General features: G+C 36.1%; 1 protein-coding gene across 1 annotated transcript; it reads left to right on the top strand.

The window, feature by feature from the left end:
• Positions 1-222: 222 nt before the first annotated feature.
• Positions 223-20,923, top strand: LPIN2 (lipin 2; the record flags this gene model as incomplete). Its single annotated transcript, XM_079533620.1, has 18 exons — positions 223-414; positions 2,828-2,923; positions 4,360-4,658; positions 9,567-9,690; positions 10,533-10,854; positions 11,097-11,196; positions 11,547-11,734; positions 12,605-12,698; positions 13,002-13,071; positions 13,175-13,264; positions 13,876-13,958; positions 15,093-15,237; positions 16,170-16,318; positions 16,800-16,886; positions 18,608-18,760; positions 19,606-19,720; positions 20,331-20,434; positions 20,779-20,923. The coding sequence occupies 18 exons, from the start codon at positions 223-225 to the stop codon at positions 20,921-20,923; spliced, it is 2,556 nt and encodes an 851-aa protein (XP_079389746.1).
• Between the last annotated feature and the right edge of the window lie 284 nt (positions 20,924-21,207).

Genomic DNA, 21,207 nt, shown 5'->3' with positions numbered 1-21,207 from the left:
GAATAAGGATTTTGTAACTGCAGAGACTGGTCGTAATATGAGAATTGGCTCAAAATCCTGTTGGCTTCAAGGTATTTGTGTAAATCTTGCTACATTAAGCAGAGTAATTGTTAAGTGATGTAACACATGCCTTTTGATTCAAATTAAAAAAAAGAAATGAAACTTTTTGTTTTCTTAATTAACTTTTTTTTTTTCTCCCCTTCTTCCCCTTAGTTTCAGACTATGAACTACGTGGGACAACTTGCAGGACAAGTCCTGGTTACTGTGAAGGAACTGTACAAAGGCATTAATCAGGCCACCCTTTCAGGATGCATTGATGTCGTTGTGGTCCGGCAGCAGGATGGTACATACCAGTGTTCTCCTTTTCATGTCCGATTTGGGAAGCTTGGGGTCTTGCGCTCCAAAGAAAAAGTGGTAAGTTCAGAAAGTGCACCAAAACAAACTTTGGAATACCAGTGCATTCCCTTTCTTCCTCTGTTCTTTCTTGTCTCAACCCCCTGCATATCCAATTAGCAGTCTAGTTAAGTACAGAGCAGTTTCTCATATATGCTGTATGGACTGAGTTTCGGAATGCAAGGTAGAACTTCCTGTGGTAATCTAAGGACTCTGCAGGGAGGAAAAAAAAAAACAACAAAAACTTTGACAGCTTTTGAATTATTAAAAAAGATTAATACAAGCATATATATTTCAGTCTTAAAATATTTATATGACTATTTACCTATACAAGTTTGCAAGGAAATAAAGGCTTAATAACATTTAACTGATCCCTGATATTGAAGGAACTGTTTTCGGAATGTCTGGGGGACAAATAGAGTTCATCATGAATGCTGATGACCTGTCATCATCTGTCATAACTCTGTTTAATATTGATATGCAGTAGGAAATGCAGTTAATACTATCCACAAGCAAATAAAATTGGGAATGAAACTTCATCCATTTGTGGGCTTATTTGAAAGAGAACCTGGTACAATCCCCAACCCAATAGCCTGAGACAGTGGTGCTACCAGAGTGTAGATCATCCTGTCATTCCCTTTGCATAGACTTCAGTAATTATGTGCTTAAGGAGTGAGTTGGATTGAAATTTGATGTAAAATGAACTGAAGGACCAATTGACTTAAACAGGTCATAACACTTCAGGATTAGATACTGTTTTTCTAAGAAAGGCAACAGCACTGAAGGAAACTACCCCCATCTTTATATTTTTCTTGTAAAAGGAGAAGAAAATCCTGCTAGAAAAAAAAACACTTATGTTTTGGGCTTTTGTTTTGGTTGCTAGTGGTCATACTAGGAGTTGTATGCATTAAGGTCGTGAGTTTGTCACAGCACAGCCTATCAGCAGTTTTCCTGAATGATTCTTTTGTTTTGCTTTCCCACTTGCTAGTATTTTCTGAATGAGCACACTGTTGACAAAAAGTTGAATATTTTTTCTTAACAGTTCTGCAACAAATCATGTAATTGAGTATATTTTCAGCAAGGTACAAGAGTAATTTATCATCACCTGTGATTGGTATTCTTTGGCTTGTGGTTTTGTTCACATAAAAAGCTGAATTTGAATACAAGGATAATTTCTTTTTTTTTTTTTTTTAGCATTGTAGTGTGTTTTATTTTTTAATTATTCTTGGCTTTCCATGTGCTAATGTTAGAAGTAGTTCCCATTCCTATTGGACTGGCCATTTCACGTCATGGTACTGTCACTATGAATGTGTGTATTCTTATCATATTAGCTATGGCTTGAAAGGTAATTTTTGTTCTTGCATTGGCAGGAAACTGGATCTTGAGTAATGTACATACTGAATGTCCCACAGCAATTACAATATTTCACTTGATCTCATTTTGACCAAAGTGTCTAAACTATATATAACTTGAAATGCCAGTGGCATTTTATACCTTAAGGCAAGTCCATCATGTTTTTACCTGACAAATATTAGATTTTGCATTATTTAGGCTTAATACATGTAGACAGATACCATTAGTTAAATAAATTTACTGAAAAATAAGGTAATTTTATCTGAACTTCAAACATTCTGTTTAGAAAAATTTGAAATGGATCTTAACTGGCTGTCCAATATTTCATTGGGAAGAGGAATTAAAATAGTTGTGTTTTTTTTTTAAATACATTGTTTTTCCTATATTTTATGTGCATAGGGAAGAGTAATCTCTATTCTGTGCAATTAATGTAAGTTAAAGAGCCTGTTTATGAGCTTAGAAATATTTTCCATTTGCAAAAGCAAAAGGTTGTTGCAGAAGGTTGCAGAAGGTTTGTGGTGCCGTGTCATGTCCCCATAAACTCTTGAGAAAGAAAATCTGAACCAATGTCTGAGTTGCAAAAAGAATTGTGGGAAATGTCTATCCTATTGAAATATAGGTTGAACATTATTTCTCAAAACAAAACCTGCTTTCAGGAGGCTTCTACCTTGTCATCTTTACCTTTTGCTCTTTGAGACTCTGATTTGTATGAGACTCCAATTGAGGTTGAACTTTAAGCAGATAAACATGAATAGTTTCAGTCATTCAGCGTTAGTCTAGGAAAGAAAGACTAAATCAACGGTTTATGGTTCTACAGCTCTAAATTAGGTGAGCTATGTTTTACCATCAGATGCTTTCCACATTTCTCCACTTTTTTCTTGTAGCTTTTAGGATCTCTACTAACAGCCTGGTGTGTTTTGAGTTAAGATAGAGATCATTGTAACAAATTTCTTTCAAAAAGTGAAGGAGAGAGAAAGAGTGATGATCATACAATGGAATAAAGTTTATCAGAGATTAGCAAGACTTTAGGTCAATGCTTTCACCTGTGATGAATTAATCACATTAAATTATCTCTTCACAGATTGATATAGAAATTAATGGCGATGCTGTTGATCTTCATATGAAACTGGGTGACAATGGAGAAGCATTCTTTGTACAAGAAACCGAAGAGGAAAATGTAAGGGATTTGTGCTTCGTGATGGCTACAATACTGTGTTAAGAGTGCTGTGTTAAAAGCTCTTGACATAGTACTGTCAATATTACTACTTCTAAAAGCCTGCAGTTATACAGATTGCTGTGCCTTATTTTTTGGCATACATTCTCATAGCTTGTGTTAGTGACCTCTGTGCTAATGAAGGTTGATTATTTTGGCATATATTCTTCTTATGCTTTTTAGCACAGTTTTTTATAATTTATTTATGGAACTGTCGCCAATTGATAATAGCTTCTTTGACTTGAAGTCCATGTTGTATTGGAATATAGTAATTAATGGCCTAAGACCTTTTCCAATGGGAAAATAACAAGCCTTTGGGGGAAAAAAAAAAAAAAAAAAAAAAAAAGGGGATAAACTTTAGCCTAGTTCCTAAGGATATGGAACTTGTGTAATTGCAGAATTTTTCAGTCATACATATTGGTTCACTTTTGGATGTTTGCATTTTTTTCAGCAAGATAAAGGGAAAGGAATTTTAAATATAAAAATGTAAAAGATTTAGAGGAAAAGGTCTGTCTTAGTGAAGTGAAAGGTGAAGCTGTGAATTCACTGTCAGGAATCAGTGTCTTTCAAGGAAATGAACTTGATCTGCTTACTGGTTTATGACACTCCGTGTTTACTGCATGGGAAGGAGAGGAAGCGCTCATTTTGAAAAGGGTTAAATATTACTTTAAGTGGAAGGAGTAAATAAGCATTTAGAGTAGTGTACTAAATGTTAAGTTAGGGCAGGAAGTCATAATATTTATGAGAAAGAAAACTTGAGTTCTGTTTCAGCAGACACCGTGAGTAAAATCAAAACTGAAAGCAGTTCTTCTAGCTGCTGTTGTGTTAGCTGTTGATGTGAATAGATCAGTCTTAAGATTCTTTTCAGAAAATAAGAATGGTAACCACTAACTATGCACTTTCTTTATCCTCCCCTTTTGCCCCACTTCATATTTATTATTTCTCATTGTGTTTCTTTTGGTGTAGGTCTTGATATATTTTATTTTCTTGTTACGATGTCAATAAACACCTGGTTGATTCATAAAGATTTCATTTGGATAGTTTCTTCAGTGGGCAGTCAGTTTTAACTAAACTGTTAACAGCGTTGGTGCTGGTTTTGTTTTGATGTGTAGGAGATATGTTTTTTTCTCACCCGAGTAAACCATAGAATGGCCTGGATCAGAAGGTACCTCAAAGATCACCTAATTCCAAACCCCTCTCTACATGATTTCTAGATGTCCCTTCCAACCTACACCTTTCTGTGAATCTGTTTCAAAATAAATAGACAGCAGTGGGCTTAATTAGCCTAGTTTTGTTAATCATCTTCATCATCTCTTATGGATAGAACCATGTGCTCCAAAGCAAAGAATTTAAATACCATTCCATTGACTGAGAATCTATTTATTTCTTTTTTTATTTAGGAAAAAGTTCCTGCATATTTGGCCACATCTCCAATACCTACTGAAGATCAGTTTTTTAAAGACACTGACAATCATTTGATATCAGGTGAAAGTGAGAGGACGTGTACAAACTCAGAAATTCCACATGCTATGGAAACGGAGACTGTATTCACCCCAGGATCAGTGAAAAAGAAAAAAAGAAGAAGAAAGAAATACAAACAAGATGTCAGGAAAGAAGATCAAATTTCTTCTACTGGGACAGAAGAGATTTTTGAAATGGAAATAAGCTCAGATGACGAGAAAAGTGTTCAGCCCCTAAGGTAAACTATTATGTATTGGCTAACTGCTGTTACTAGGCATTTTTGGGCCTTTAAAGAGTAACTGGTACTTTTTTTTTCTGCGCAAGTAATCCATAACTTTCAATAGGCATTAGGTAGGTTTTTCCTTAAACAAAATACAAAATCATGATCTTCTGTATCCTTACAGAATCATTCAAGTTTGTCAGTTTCATTATGAGATCCACTTAAGCCCTTTCTTGTAAATCATAGAATCGTAGAATGGCCTGGGTTGAAAAGGACCACAATGATCATCCAGCTTCAACCCCCTGCTATGTGCAGGGTCACCAACCACCAGACCAGGCTGCCCAGAGCCACATCCAGCCTGGCCTTGCATGCCTCCAGGGATGGGGAATCCACAATCTCCTTGGGCAACCTGTTCCAGTGCATCACCACCCTCTGTATGGAAAACTTCCTCCTAATATCTAATCTAAATTTTCCCTGTCTCAGTTTAAAATCATTCCCCCTTGTCCTATCACTATCCACCCTTGTAAACAGTCATTCTCCCTCCAATTTATATGCTCCTTTCAATTACTGGAAGGCCACAATGAGGTATCCCTGTAACCTTTTTTTCTCCAGGCTAAACAAGCCCAGTTCCCTCAACCTTTCTCATAGGGGAGGTGCTCCAGCCCTCTGATCATCTTAATGGGCCTGCTCTGGACCCATTCCAAGAGCTCTGCATCTTTCTTGGGCTGGGAGCCCCAGGCCTGGATGGGGTTCCAGATTGGGCTTCACAAGAGCTGAGTATAGGGGAACAGTCACCTCTCTCTCCCTGCTGGCCACTCCTGTTTTAATGCAGCCTGGGATATAGTTGGCCTTCCAGGCTGCAAGCATGCGCTGCTTGTAGAAGTAACATGTGAAGAAGTGTTGTCCTGGTCTTGCTTGTGGCTAGCAATTAAAAAGCTCAGTGTAACTTTTCTGAGGTAGATTGGTGCAGTAAGGTGTTTGAAAACATCTACACAAACTGCAGTGCAGAATGTTTTGTAGTACACCACATCTGAATTGGACTTCTCTTGTAACTTAAAGTTTACTTTGATAACTGAAAACTACAGAAATACACGATCCTTCAGTTTAATAGAGAAAACCCTTTACATAGGTGTAGTTAAAGCAAGGAATTGTCCTGTATTTCCTAGTGGATACTATTAGTAAATTGGAGCCTGTAGTAAATTTGTCATGCATACTAAGAAACCAAAGGAGCTTGCCTGAGTAATAGGAATAATTGTAGTAATAGATGAAAACTATCAAACATTTAAATACATAAACTCGAGGAAAAACCTAATCATCAGTTTTCCATGGAAGTTTCTTAGGCCATTGAATGAAAGAAGCAGAGTTGATTTTTAGGCAAAACTTACTGGTTTATTAACAGCTTTAATACTTAATATACTGTCTGAGTAAATTCAATATCTGATCTGGAAAATACAAGAATAATTTGCTTTAAGAAAATGAACTGAGAAACCTTCCTTTTAGCGTGTGTATGGGGACTGTTAGGACACGGCATAGATCTGTGTTCAGTCTTCAGTGCAGGAGCACTGAGACAGCAGTATCTGGATCACGTGAGTGGCAAGCCTGCCGCCTGCCCTTGGCAGGGGGTTTGGAACTGGATGATCTTAAAGAATGAAGAATCAAACAGGCTTTTTATTTGTTTATTTTTAAATAAACAAAAACACCAGTAGTTCTTTCTTGGAGCTGAGAGTTGTGATGTGAAAGGAAGAATTTTTTGTTAAAAGAATGCTGTTATGCGAGTGACAGGTATTTGGAGGACTGAACAACAATTAAATTGTAGCAACGCAAGCCCAGAGATGCTAAGATGAGTTCATGGCTATGTATTTGTTAGGGGAGTTCATATACAGTCATTCCAATACCAACACAGGAATTGAAATGCATATGCCTATGGCAAGGCCATTTATTTCCCAGATGAAGATGCAGCTGTGTGGAGAAAAATAAATAAATGTAAAGCTATCTTCTCACATCCTGCGAGGATGGAAGGTGATATCAGCAGTTTTTAAGTTATTATTATTAGTATTATTGCTATTATTATAAAAACCCTGTTTTTGGGGAAAAAAATAATACAGAAATAAAACCTTATTTGTTACTAAACATTATGGTGGATTTCAGAGTGAAACCAAGAAAGGAAAAGGGAAGAGCGGTGTTCTGACAGGAAGGTCAAAAATTCAGCCACAGATACTAGTACATCATGTCTTATCTAGTTCTTTTCTTACAGTGTGAAAGACAAGCTGTTTCCTGTTTCTTGGGGAAATCCAAAATCTCTTTCCAAATGTTTATACAGCCTTTTTTATAATATCCTTTGTCTTTTCTAACTATGACGGTATGTGCCACTAATTTAGTTATGCTACTAGTGTTTGGCTTACCTAAAATAGTACCAGGATGACTAATATTAGTGTGTATGCTCAGAAAGGAATAGGAGGGCATTATTTCTCAGGCACTAAGGGTATTGTGTTGTGTCTGTTCTCTCACCCTGCAAAATGGTAAGGATTTTCCATTTCAGTCCACGCAATTTACCTGTGTTTTCAGAAACGCATTCACTGGACGTTAACTTTCACATTAGCACTCCAATCTAATGTTAAATAACTTTCATTGGTTTCTTATAGCAGCACAGTGCATCAGTCTGAAAGAAGTTATCTGCCTCTGAAGTCTTACCTGTTTAGATAATGTATAAAATTGAAAACTGAATGAGAGGAAGTGGGTAGCTGTCTTACGGAATGTTGCAAAATAGGTGGTTCAGAATTATTAGTAAAACCATATTTTATGAACAGGAGTGCAGTGGTCTAATATCAATTCTCCCATTTTCTTTTCAGTGGTGTTCGACTGCATTTGGAGTTTTATTTGTTTACTACGACCTACTTGTCATCTTGTCCCCCTCCAAAGTTGAAATACTGAGGGACCTGACTAAAATTATTTTCTAGTATGCGTTCTTAATTGTTTGGCAACACCTTTTGCCTCTTGCAGTACTCAGTATATAGTATGAAACATTTCTATCTTACTTTTTTCCATAGTAGTGTCTTAAAATAATTTATTTTGTGTTTTACTCAAATTCCGTGCTCATCTTCCTTGTATTATTTGTGCTGTGTAGCCATTATGCCCTTCCTCTAACCTCTAGTCATATCCTAAGAATAGTTAATTATTCAAGTGAATTCACAAGGCTTTAAAAAGATCTGAAGTAATTATGAGGGAAATAGTTAAGAGATTTCTGTGTAGAATACAATGCATTCCTATTCAGTGGTTCTTGGTTTTTTTTGTTACAGATACTGAGTAGTGTTCTCGGTTCCAAAAAACCTTGCTGTTCAGTGCAGTACATCTAGTTACTCACTGTAGTGTGTGTTATTTACAAACTTGTGGGTGAATCATGTAGCCAGTAGCTGCTCTTGTTTTCTTAATATTTTAATTTGTGAAATAGGCAATTGTAAAATGTGGTGTCAAAACTGCCTTTTCTATTTAACTTTCAGTGATTCCACTGTTTATCTAATGAAGGGTTATGGGGTTTGGTAGTATTAGCTGTCCCTAGACAATGATATCACTTCAGGTCTTGTGACTTCCTAGTTCAATATTAACTTATAAGATGCCAGAGGAGTAGGTTTGTTTAAGCTGATAATATTTTCAAGTATTAGTTACTATTTCCTTTTTAAGTTGTATGCAGGTGTGCTGCGATCAGTGGATTCTCCAACCTGTACACTTCTTTCTTTTGATATTGGATTTTTAATAACATACAGGTCACATTTCTAACTGAATTAGTAATGCAAATTTCTTATTGTTGACTTACTAAATGTCTCTTTTTCCAACAGAGGATCCTCAAATTCTTCACCAAAAGGTGAAGAACAAAAAGAATCTTTGATTTATCACTCGAAGGATCATTACCCATTATCTGATGGAGACTGGTCCCCTCTGGATAAGTGAGTCATTTTGTTATGTCATTGTGCTTATGAAGATGAATAATTATAATGAAGTTGATGTGCCTTTTACTCAGTTTTTTTCTTGATCTGTGAAACTATGCAACATGCCTAGCTTTTGTGATAAGAATGCAGTGTGTGCTACATATGTGGAACTTTGAGAATTTCCCAGATATAAAACCCCTATTTAAGAAGGGATGGATTTGGGCTTTTCCCATCCATAAATGCTACAGCAAAACAAACTTTTGCTTTTTTTCTTCCCTAAGACAACAAGAGCAAAACAGTTTTTAAATTACACTTTTCTCCCCTTTTTTGAGAGTGAGTTCCTTTGACTTAAAAGTTATTAGAAGTAAATGTCAATGAATGTATTCTGATGCATACATAGTAACCACTGTAGGAAAATTTGGATGGAGCTTTAATAAGTTGGGTAGTCTGAAGGATGTGTTGAAGTGATCTCTCTTGCCTCTCTGACTGTAACTTGCTAATATTTTTTTCCCCAGCTGTAGGTGTGATTTGGTGTTACTTTGTACATTCATGAGTTAGTTTTGCAAGACTTCTGTTACTCAGGTCTTGTCCTAGGAAGCTTAAATACTAAATCGTTACAGAGCCAAGGATCTAAAAGCTGTTTTCTGCCTTACTTTCAGATTACACTTTTTTCTTCCTGTTATGTTTGTTTGTTTATTTATTTATTTATGGCTTGTGTGTTTTTTAGCAGAAGGTGGGCTTAGGAAAGAGCTGTACCTGCACTGCAGATACATTGGAGGAACTTGTTTAGGGTGATTGCTGTGCAAGTCCTTTAATGTGATTTTGGTTTTAACCTAATTTCTGTCTGAAAACCCTGCTGGGCTTCTTGCCATGTTACAGAATAATTGAAGCTCTGTTAAGCTCTAGAAAACTCAACCAAGAGTAACTGTGAACAACAAATGCATTTTAAACACTGTAGCTTTCTTCCTTTTTTTTTTTTTTTTTCGTTCTTTTGGTTTGCTAGCCCTTACTCTGAGCCAGTCTGTCCTAAAAGTGATTCAGAACTAGAAGTTAAACCTGCTGAGAGCTTGCTCAGATCTGAATCTCACATGGAATGGACATGGGGAGGATTCCCGGAATCAACCAAGGTATCTTGAACTTTGTATACTGAGATTTGGCATATTTAACATCATGCACTACAAATGAGTTGGAAATCTGCTGTTGTTCTGTAGAATTCTTTGCTGAAATAGGGAAGTAGCACCCTCTTGTGGCTGGTTGATAGTCTGCTTTGTTCAGTCTGTTGACTGAAGTAGTTGTGGAAAACCTTACAGTGGCAATGTAAAAGTTTTCTAATTTTTAGCTAGAAACTGAATAAAACAATTCTGGAAATCATTGTTCTTTATTTTAGGCTAAATTATAGCTCATTCTAGAGGCATGGTAGCCTTAATAAATTTTTTAACTCTTGGGACAACTGATGGCATTTGTCCTGATACATCATGCTCTTTCTTTTTTTTTTTTTTTTTTTTTTTTTTCTCCTTGCCATGGTTGGTCATGTCAAAACCTCCTCCGTGCCATTTTCTTTACTGAACTTGTTCAACAAGCTTGTAAAAAGCTTTTGTTGCAGGCAGCTTCACTAGTAAGATGGAACCTGTTTTATGTTAGGAAATATTTCTTCTTTGAAAGAGTGGTGAGGCACTGGAATAGGCTGCCCAGAGAAGTGGTGGAATCACCATCCCTGCAGTTGTTCAAGAAATATGTACATGTGACTCTTAGGAATGTGGTTTAGTGGGCACAGTGGTGATGGATTGATGGTTGGACTAGATCTTTATGATTCTTTCTTGCTAAAATAAATCTTGAAATTCTTATCAGTGTACTTGTGACCAGACTCCCCGTTTACTGGCAAAATTACCTTTGGGTACAAGTTTAATATTAAAAGCGGAGTAAAATCAGTCTGTGAAGTGAAAGGATTGAGTGGAGTTTTGTCTTTCAGATAAGCAAGAAAGAGAAACTGGAACATCCCAGAACAGCTACCATTACTCCATCAGAGAAGACTCATTTTAGAGTCATCCTCAGCTCTGATGAAGTTGAAGATGATGATGTTGTGAAAGATTCTGTCTGTACAGTCCTGAAACCTGAGCCAAGAACTCATCCTATGCTTAAGCAGATGGATGTTAAAGATTCTGTTGCTTCTGCAATTATAGAACCACAAGATTCCTTACCGTTAGATTCTGACCATCATTCCAGACTGTTGGTGGACTCTTTACCTGAAACAAAGCCAACAGCAAAAGTTGACTCTCCTTCAAAAAAGAAAGGTGTGTAATAAAACTGCTGATTGTCTCCTTCAGGTGAAATACCAAATTTGAGGCAATAGTGGAAAAAGTACAAAATGTACTTTTTCAGTTTTTCCTATTTAAAGTTTTAATCGTTATTAAAGTTTTAACTGTGATTAAACTTCAGTTTATGAATGCTTTAATTCTGAATCATCCACAGTTATGTTTGTATTTAATGTGTCTGGATAGCTTCATCTCAATAACTTGACTGTTAAAATTAACAGGGGTGCACAAGCGAAGTCATCACCAGGGCCCTGATGATATTTACTTGGAGGACCTAAAGGCTTTGGAACCTGAAGTTGCAGCACTCTACTTTCCCAAAAGGTAGCTTTGAATTAAGATTCCATGGACCTAGGCTTATTCTGCAGTTAAACTACATGAATTAATGTGTAGATGATTTAAGTGACCGTGAGCCCCAGTTCTTATTAGATAATGGAACTAAGCTTTTGTGGAAAAAACAGTCCTAATCTTATTCTACAACATTCTGGTAAATACTGAGGAGCATGATATTGCTCTGTGACAACAGAATGTTGAGGAACTCTTCTTTCTTTAAATCCAATTTTGTTGCAGGTGATAGTTAGGATATTCCAGTATAATAAAGGGTTGAAGGTGGTCCTGGTGGTGTCTGATTTGTGTTTAAGTCTTTATGGAAAATGTGATCATCTTTTCTGTAGCGATTCTGATCCAGGCTTCCGACAATGGACGGAGTCAGACAACCTTTCTGGTTCCCAGTCACCCCAATCAGTAGGAAGTGCTGCTGCTGATAGTGGAACAGAATGCATGTCTGATTCTGCTATGGATTTGCCTGACGTCACGCTCTCGCTTTGTGGAGGTCTCAATGAAAACGGCGAGATTTCTAAAGGTATGTGAGAAGAGAAAACGTAAGTGCTTGTAAAGCTCAGGCGGCTAAACGAGGGGCCTTGAATGCTCTGATTTTTTTGAAGCCTTTGCCTTTAATTAGGCTTACATTAAGAAAAGAAAATGGAGAATTTTAGAAAACTTCATTGGCGTTTGCCAAGCAGAGATTGTGAAATTTAGCCTCAAATTATTCAAGAGCACACTGTATCTTGAGAAACTTTCTTACTCCTTTTTCATACTGCTAATTGCATCTCTGACCACTCTTATTTCTGGCTGAAATTTCTTGCTTAATCTGATGTAAAACTTCACAAATTACATTCTTTCCAATTGCCTGATAACTTCTTTTCAGTGTTTTTTAAGCCTCTGGGAGATGAATATATTGTTATTTAGTGCTATCTTCTCTCCTGCTTTGCCTTTCCCTTCTTAAATGTTTGTTAACACTTACCTTTCTAACCATTTAAATCCTCTCTCTTAAAGTTCTGCTTATCTTTAAAGTTTTGTACATTTTTGAGGGAACTTCTAGGAGCATGTAATTTCATGATTATTTTTAATATTACTTATTTAATGGTCATCCCACCTCAAGGCATCAAGTGAAATTTTATGAGCTTACTATTAGGGCTCAGAATAAATACATCTTCATTTCTTATTTCTCCTTCCTGTGATAGTGTGTAAATAAGTGGTACAAAGCTTTACATGCTACTGAGAAGACAAGCAGCCACAAGACTCTTGACATGTAGGCCATATTAGAATGGCTTGATACTGCAAAATCAGCAAAGGTTCTGAAATGACAGAAAACATTTTTCTAGATGCAAACTAAACAGACCTTTTAGGATTTCGTATTTCTAATTTTAGTTTAAATTTGCTTCGATTGCAGAAAAGTTCATGGAACATATTATTACTTATCATGAATTTGCTGAAAACCCTGGACTCATAGACAATCCTAATTTGGTAATAAGGATTTATAACAGGTAAATTATCTGTATCATACAATTAGTTCACAGAAAAGCTTATTTTAAACCTACCACATAAAGTGAATGCACTTTTCAGCTTCCAGTGTGTTTTTGAATTAAACTTTTGGATTAAATTTAACAAAAGTAATATTTCTTTTCAGCTCTGCTGAATTGTGTACATTAAAGTAACTCTGTTTGTAACCAGCTTTAATATTAGTTGTTGCTTGCAAATGGATGTATTTTCTTTGAGGAGAGAGCAGTTTGCACACTGTTTACTTCTATTCAGGTTTTGTAATAACTTCCCAACATGTTTTAAAACAGGTATTATAACTGGGCATTGGCTGCTCCAATGATTTTGAGTTTGCAAGTATTTCAGAAAAGTTTGCCTAAGGTAAATAGAGATGTTTACTTCTTTGAAGATTTTGCAGATAATAATGCATGTTATCTTTATTCTGTTTTTCTACACAAAATTAATAACTTGCAAATTTTTTCAGGCTACCGTTGAATCTTGGGTCAAAGAAAAGATGCCAAAGAAGTCTGGAAGGTGGTGGTTCTGGCGCAAGAGAGAAAGTATGACTAAACAGGTAACTGAGACTTGATTTGGATCTTTTATTTTCCGTAACTACTAAAAGATAATAAAACTAATTTGTCAGATGTGCCTCAGAACACTGCACGTGTAACTGTCACTGATTGTCAGCTGGTAGTTGTTCATTGTAGTGTAGCTACTTCTGAATATTTAGTCTCAAATACTACCATCTTTTTTCACCATTCCTTCAATCATTTATTCTATTTAGCTGATGCACAGTATTCTCAACTCTTCTAAACCATAGGCACTTGTCAGTTACTCTTCAGTCACTGCGATATATTTTAGGAATGTATACACAAATAGGTAAGTAGACACATAATAAATGTCATGCTGAGACACCCACATTTTAGACTAAATTAATCTTTCTAAACATTGGAAATGTCTTAAATAGATATTTTTTTAAGAAGTAAATTTGTAAGCTTAGAAGTTCACTGCTCCTTCACTGCTCCTTTCATGCAGAACTCATCAAATTAAAGAGCGATTCTGAGTCATGGTATAGCTTATATACTGCATTGATAGCAATTAGCTTATGTATGGATTATGAATTCACTTGGATTGGTTTAAAATGCTTAAAATGTTGATCTGTTCTTTATTATCATCTTGTTTTAGATACCAGAGGCAAAAGAGGGGAAGTCTGAGACGCAAAGAGCAAATGAATTGCCAGCAACTATAAAAGAGCAAGTTAATAGTAGGTGTGTTCCTGTCTGAAGACTATTTTGTGGACTGAATGATGGTTTTTTTCCTCTTTTCTCATGTTGGTGGTTTTGTTGCTGTTGGGTTTTTTGTGTTTTTTTGAGTGAAGAATTCATTACTACTGTGGGAAGAAACTTTTTCTTTTAAGCTACTGAAGAGAAGCCAAATATGCTTGGCAAACAACTCAGCAGAATTATATGGCATTAGACATTGTAGGAACTAGAAATACACTACAATTATTTCCTAAATCCTATTGTTTTTACTTCTCAAATCCTGATGTAACTGACAGAATAACAAAGACATATATGGTAACCTTTAGCAAGGGGCCACTGCTCTGCAACTTATTAAGTATAGTAGGATTGTTTCTGAGATATTTTTTGTCATTCTTTTTTGTATAATCCTAATGTTGCTTGAATAACTTAAAACATCTGCCGTTTTTTGTAACGTGAAATATTTGAAACAATAAAATAGCATTAACTACAGTACACAAGTTGCCCAAGATTGTAGTTGAAAACAAGCAGTATTTAGCACAGAACTGTCAGACTAAATAACCCACTGTGTATACTCATGTTCGCCTTTGATTTTATTAAGATATTTGTAAATGTTGTTGATGTCTTAAAAATTTAAGAAACTGAGTATGCTGTAAGATTCAGAGAGATTAAATGCTGCTTTTAATCTTGAAATCTCTAATTAGCAGAAAAATAAATCTATGACTTTAAAAGGTGAGCTACTCCACTAATTTATCACACACAGTTTAAAATATGTAGTAAGTGTAGCAGCTTTTCTTGAAAACAAAGCCATTACTCACTCAGTATCCCTTTCCATCTGCAGTCTACCTTTAGTGACCACTTGACACTGTCTCTACTAAACTCTTGTGGAGCCAGCTAGACTATGCACTATGCTCTAATATTTAGAGCTCCACCAATAGCAGCATGCATTACAAGTCTTATTTGCTAATTGGCATATACTGACTTCATCTGGGCATGGGCTAGTCTTTGGACTTTGTTAATCTTTGCTATCATGCTAGTAGTAAATCTTTGATATAAGCAGAAATTAATCTGGAGTAAGAATCTTGTACCATTAAAGAAGGATTTTTCTGCAGCTTAAATTTCTTCTTCTTGGTGTCATATTAGACCCCCAGAAGATGATTCATCTAGTGATGAAGCATCACAAGAATTAAAGGAATCCTTGAAATTAGATTCTGCTCCAGTAGAACATCCAACTCATGGGAACGTTCCATCTTACAAGAAGTCACTTCGACTGTCTTCTGACCAAATCGTAAGTGGCGCGCCTTCCTTGCACTGTTAATGCATCATAGTCCTCTTGTACTCTTTGTTCTGATTCTAAAAGTTGGGCTTTCTCTGCTCTTTAGAAGCTAAGCATAGAAACATTTCACAGAATCAGGAGTGATACTGGGATTACTTTTCTAACAGTAGGAAAAAAAAAGGAATGGGGACACCTGAAATGTAGCAGTAACAGTTGAATTTTAAAAGAAACATAATATTTTCCATTGGGCAACTTCTTTCTTTCTTTCTTTCTTTTTTTTAATTAATAATCATGATTCTGGGTTTTAATTTTAAAAATAATTATTTCTTATAAAGTTCTATAAGCAAACATTCATATTAAGATGTTTCCAAACAAGTGACGTTATTGCTTTCTGCAGTTTGGGTATTCTGGAATCTGAACAGCCAAATAACATACATCAAGGATGATGGGCAGTTTACTCATTTCAAATTAATTTACAAGTTATTATACTACAGTCTACTATTATCCAAATATATGGCCCTCATCAAGTAAGCATTTTGAAAAAAGCACCTGCTAGGTAGGAAATAGTGTTGTGTGATCAGTTGTGTACAAACGTAGTAAGCAGATAATTTATTTATATGATAGTATAATATCAAATATACTTAGTTGTTAATACTGTAAATATACTGTACTAGCAAGAATTAAATAACATCTTTTGATATTACTATGGCCAGTGCTGCTGTAAGCAAATGTAGAACCTATGGACAGATGTGTACCCAGTAAAAAAGGAGACTTAACCAGCAGAACAGTGCTGGTGTTAAACTAAACCGTGGTTCACGTTTTGATGAGCTGATCAGAACAGATGAGGAAGAACCTCCAACTTTCTTCTGTTAGCTTATTTATGACTCTAAAAATTCTGTAGTGACACTAATTTATATTTTAAATTATTTTGGTTTATCCTAAAGGCAAAGTTGAAGCTCAGAGATGGCCCTAATGATGTTGTGTTCAGTATCACAACCCAGTATCAGGGGACTTGCCGTTGTGCAGGAACAATATATCTCTGGAACTGGGATGACAAAATCATCATATCAGACATTGATGGAACGATAACCAAGTAAATACTGTTTTTCCTTTCTTTTCTTTGTATTTGATACATTATTTTGCTTTATTGATGCTGTCTTTTCAAAGTAAGACAAAGAAGCCTGATTTAAGATGACTACTGAAGAACATTTATTAACAGTTATGAGAAATGTTTCTTGCTTTGGTTTAAATTTACACTTGTGTTTACAGCAAACTAGAAAATGTCTTTAGCATTCTTGCATTATTCTTTAAAATGTTCATCATGTGACTACTGCCCTTACAGTCAGACTTGTCTAGGTTTAGCAAGCATACAGTGCAAGCTTGGGAACTGACTTGTGTTGTATGGCTGCCACTAATGGCTCAGTGTGGAATAGGTACTAACTCTCTTTCAAAGTGGCTAAGACCTTTTGCAGAGGTGTTTCTGTAAATACTCTTTGCAAACTGTCTATTCATTAATAGCTGTCTTTAACAAGACTCATACGCTTAGTTTCAGCTATCTCCAATTTTGCTTTTAGGTCTGATGCTTTGGGACAGATACTCCCTCAGCTTGGCAAGGACTGGACTCATCAGGGCATTGCAAAACTCTATCATTCCATAAATGAGTGAGTATGTAATCTATGAAGCACATAGGCCCTTTCTAGAATTTAGGAATTAATGGGCAGGTAGTTGAATTGATGTTAATAGTTTCGCATGTTGGCCTAAGTGATGGAAAGTAATCACTTCTGTCAAAAGCAGACAAAGCCAGGTTTGTCCCTCAGGTGTACCCTTTTACAGGAATGGAAGCCACCAGTTTTGCTAGTTCTCTTCTCAAATTCCTGATTCTGCATTTGAGTTTTTTTTAAAGCTATGTAACGTTTTTGTGACTACAAGAGTGTACTAATAGTAACAGCTTCTCAAACACTCATGTGTATGTTTGTTTCCAGTAACTCAGGTTAATCACAAAGCCTTTACTAACATGGCCCTGTGTGAATTGAGACCTAAACAGTGTCATCCCAATATCTAGATACTTTTTGTTTTAACACATTCACTACCAAACTCAAGTGAACTTTCCTTGGGATTTGATTCCATGTTCTGAAACAATCCTAATTAAAAACTGGCATGGACACAAAGGTTGGTGGCCTGGATCAAGTTTTGTGCTACTCACTTTGTTATGCTTCTGACGTAAACTGACACAACCCAGCAAAACAGCAGTTTCCCCATCTGCTGTCTGGATTAGTCAACTGTGCACGCTCACCTTGTAATCTGCAGGACCTGCCTAGGCAGCTTATGTGACTAGAAGAGGGGAGGAGGGAGAGGGAAGATAGCCTTCTTGTTGCAGCAGTGGTGAGATGTATGCTTAGTTTAGAAGTGTGGTGAGTCATACCCTTGTAAATGTACTGCTCTTTTAAGAGGTATATAGCCTTGTAATATTTATGTCCAATAACTTTGTGCAAAATAAACCTACTTTGTATCTTCTCATTTAGATTAGGTCCTTTGTTTAACAATTAAAAAATAGAGCTGCCAGAAATAATACTTGCTACTGAAGATCACAGAGTCAGCTGTTAAACCATCCCATAGTCCCCTTCAAATAATCAAATTTTATTTTTGTTTTTTAGTTCAAAGCTTAGTTTAAAGTTTCTTCCTCCCCACGCCCCCCAAATAATTTTGAGGCCTTGGAAATCCTTTGTTGACTTTTGCTGTGTTTCATCTGAGGCCCCTTGGCAGAAAACTTGAACTTTGTTTTGTGTTCAATGTATAATAGAAAAGTAGTTTGGAAATTATTTGCCAAATAGAATCAGATCTGTGAAAATCTGCATTAAAAAGTTGAGTCTCTTGTGTATGCTGTAATTGTCTACAAATCTATTTAAGAGATGGCTATGAAGTCCTCAGGAAAAAAAAAATGGGGCTTGATGAGTACTTTTTGTGCTTCCTTCACTCTGAGCTGCAAATTCTAGTAACGATCTGAAAAATACCAACCAACAAGACAGGAGATCTGGTATCTGATATTATGCAATGCAAATAAATAATTGCTAACATCTATATCTGGGCTGCAAGAAACTGGGAGGTACTAATGTGGTGTTTATCTAAGTGCAGTCTAGTCTGTCTAGATACATAATCTTACTATTCTTTTTCTTTTTTGCACTTCTTAATTTTGACAGAGCCATGTTTTTAAACTATAATGTACTTTTCAGATACCAGAACACTGGAACAGTCTTTTCCTGGGAGTTGGTGCAGCTTACCACAAGTCTGTACCTAATCTAGTGACATTGTTGCAACAGGATATTTGTGTTTACAAAGAATGTCTTCAACAGTAAAATGAACAAAGTTGGTATTTCTTTTCTAGAAATGGCTACAAGTTTCTGTACTGTTCTGCTCGTGCCATTGGAATGGCGGATATGACTAGAGGATACCTGCACTGGGTGAACGACAAGGGAACAATTCTTCCCAGGGGACCTCTCATGTTGTCCCCGAGCAGTTTATTTTCTGCCTTTCATAGGTAAGCGTGTGGGATTTCATACATCTATTTGCTCCCCATCTCAGAGAAAGAAGCAAATTTAAAAGATTTCTGATGCTAATCATTATAGTTGTAACCAAACATTCTGCTCTGTGCTAGATATGCTACTGAGACTTGGGTGTTCCTCCAGCAATAAGCTATTTATCTGAATTTCACTTTTGTTTCTATGGGTGTGTTAGATGTGGCTGCAAAGCACAAAACATCAGTCACACAGCATCTTATTTTCTACTTTCTTTGTTCCTCAATTCTGTGACTGATTACTGTTAGGTTCCACTCTCATCAGTGCAATTTGCTGATCTTGCAGTATGAGGAGCATGCTATACAGGACTGCCTGCAGAAGAATATTTAGCTATCACTTGATTCAACCAATCTTTTGAACTGCAGTCTTCTTGTTCTTGATAAGAAGTGCTCATAATGTAAAAGGCTTTTTGTTAGTTCTTTTTTTTTTTTTTAATTAAAACCAAACCATTAAGTTACGGCTAACAATGACAGCCACGTCCACTGTAGTCACTTGGCAGGCCTCCTTCAGTTTTTTGGTCCAGATACTGGACCAAACTTCCCAAACTGCATTCATAAGCTGTGAATTTCATTACATTTACCTAATCTAGGTACAGTTTATTCACCTATTTCTACTGTAGATGTTGGAAAACAATCTTTTATTCTTTTATTATCTCTTGAATCATCCCTGGAAAAGTATTTACCAATGTCTGTGTAACCAGCCACAGCAGAAACAGGAATCAGTGAGAACACAATCATCAGATAAATGGGTGCAGGGTACCCTCTATTTGCTCATGATTTAAAGATTGACTATTCAAATTTTATTCTAGGGAAGTAATAGAAAAGAAGCCTGAAAAGTTCAAAATTGAATGTTTAAATGATATCAAGAATTTGTTTGCTCCCAGTAAACAACCTTTCTATGCTGCTTTTGGAAACAGGCCCAATGTAAGTCTGAGCTTTTCTAATTGAAGGGTTAAAATGCATGAAATATTTGGGAAGGAAAGGAAATAGGCTTTTATTGTTGTGTCTATTTAAGTTTGAATATGACAACAGGACACTGGTCTTTCTCTGAGTTTGGTCGTGAAAGTCCAAATGCAGATAGATACCTTAAATGAAGGCTGCCAGGACTACTAGGAGAACTGTTACACAGATGTATTAATATTCTCAGGATATAACAGCTTTCCAAATTCTTTATCAGCATTTTTGCATTATAACTAAGGGTATTTGATTTTCCTCAGTCTTGAAAATCTTTTTTCTATCAATACAATTCCTGCACTTTCTCTACAGTTATTGTAACTGAGCAAGGGAGATAGGTATTCCAAAGAGGAACAGTGTCATGAGAAGTAGCATTGTGTGATATAGATTTGGTGGTGCATATTTGTGTTCTGAGGCTTGAGAACAAGGCTTATGGGGTTGAGAGAGAAGTGTTTTGTTATGGTCTACTTTTGGGAGGTTTTCTTGTTTGTTTCTTTTCAGAGACAGTTTTACTGTATGCTTTCCAGTATATCACAGAAAGAAATAACAAAGTACGTGCATTTGTTCGTGCTTCTTGCAGGATGTATATGCCTACATGCAAGTGGGAGTTCCAGACTGTAGAATATTTACTGTGAATCCAAAGGGTGAACTGATCCAAGAAAGGACTAAGGGAAACAAATCTTCGTAAGATCATTTTTATTATTTCAGTTAGAAAAGGTACTTGGGAATGAGATTACAAAATAATTGCAGTTGTGGCCATGATGATTCCTTATGATCTCCTGTTACATACAAGACAAGTTTTGTTTGCCAGAGACTTTGCAGCTTTGGTTACTTAACCGAAACTCCTCAAAAAGGGAAGTAAACTGGCAAAATAAAATTGGAAATTGCTCCTGAAGTAGCAGTGCTTAGTTAGTACTTAGTTTTCTGGTCTAGACTTCTAAAGCTCTTTTGGCTACACTTGAGCAGTGACTAGACTGTTAAATAATGGTTTTTTTCTTTTTTTTTTTCTTCTTTTTTTTTCAATGTAGGTATTACAGACTAAGTGAGCTTGTGGAACATGTGTTCCCATTGCTTAATAAAGAACAGAGTTCTGCATTTCCATGCCCAGAATTTAGCTCCTTTTGCTATTGGAGAGATCCTCTTCCTGACCTTAACATGGAAGACCTGGCCTGAAAAATACTTCTCATCTAGAAATGGAATTTCATTTTCAGCTACTCGACTTCAGTTTAAATGTGAAGAACTTTCTTAATGAAGATTCTAATTTATATACTGGTACCATAAGTCTTACTAAAGAGATCACTTTAACTCCGTTGGTGTAAGACGAAGAAAATGCAAAGCTGCTGTCCAATTTTTTGTGGGCTTTTGATTTTTTTTGTCTGTTTCTTTATTGCCTGTCTTTGTATACTTGTTCTAAGGCACTTGAGATTGGTCTGTCATTGATGGCCACGGTACCCAAG

This window comes from Tetrao urogallus (genome assembly GCF_951394365.1).
Source record: "Tetrao urogallus genome assembly, chromosome: 3".
Lineage (NCBI taxonomy): Eukaryota > Metazoa > Chordata > Aves > Galliformes > Phasianidae > Tetrao > Tetrao urogallus.
Note: the sequence above shows the minus strand (reverse complement) of the source record. Positions and strands in the feature narration are given on the sequence as shown.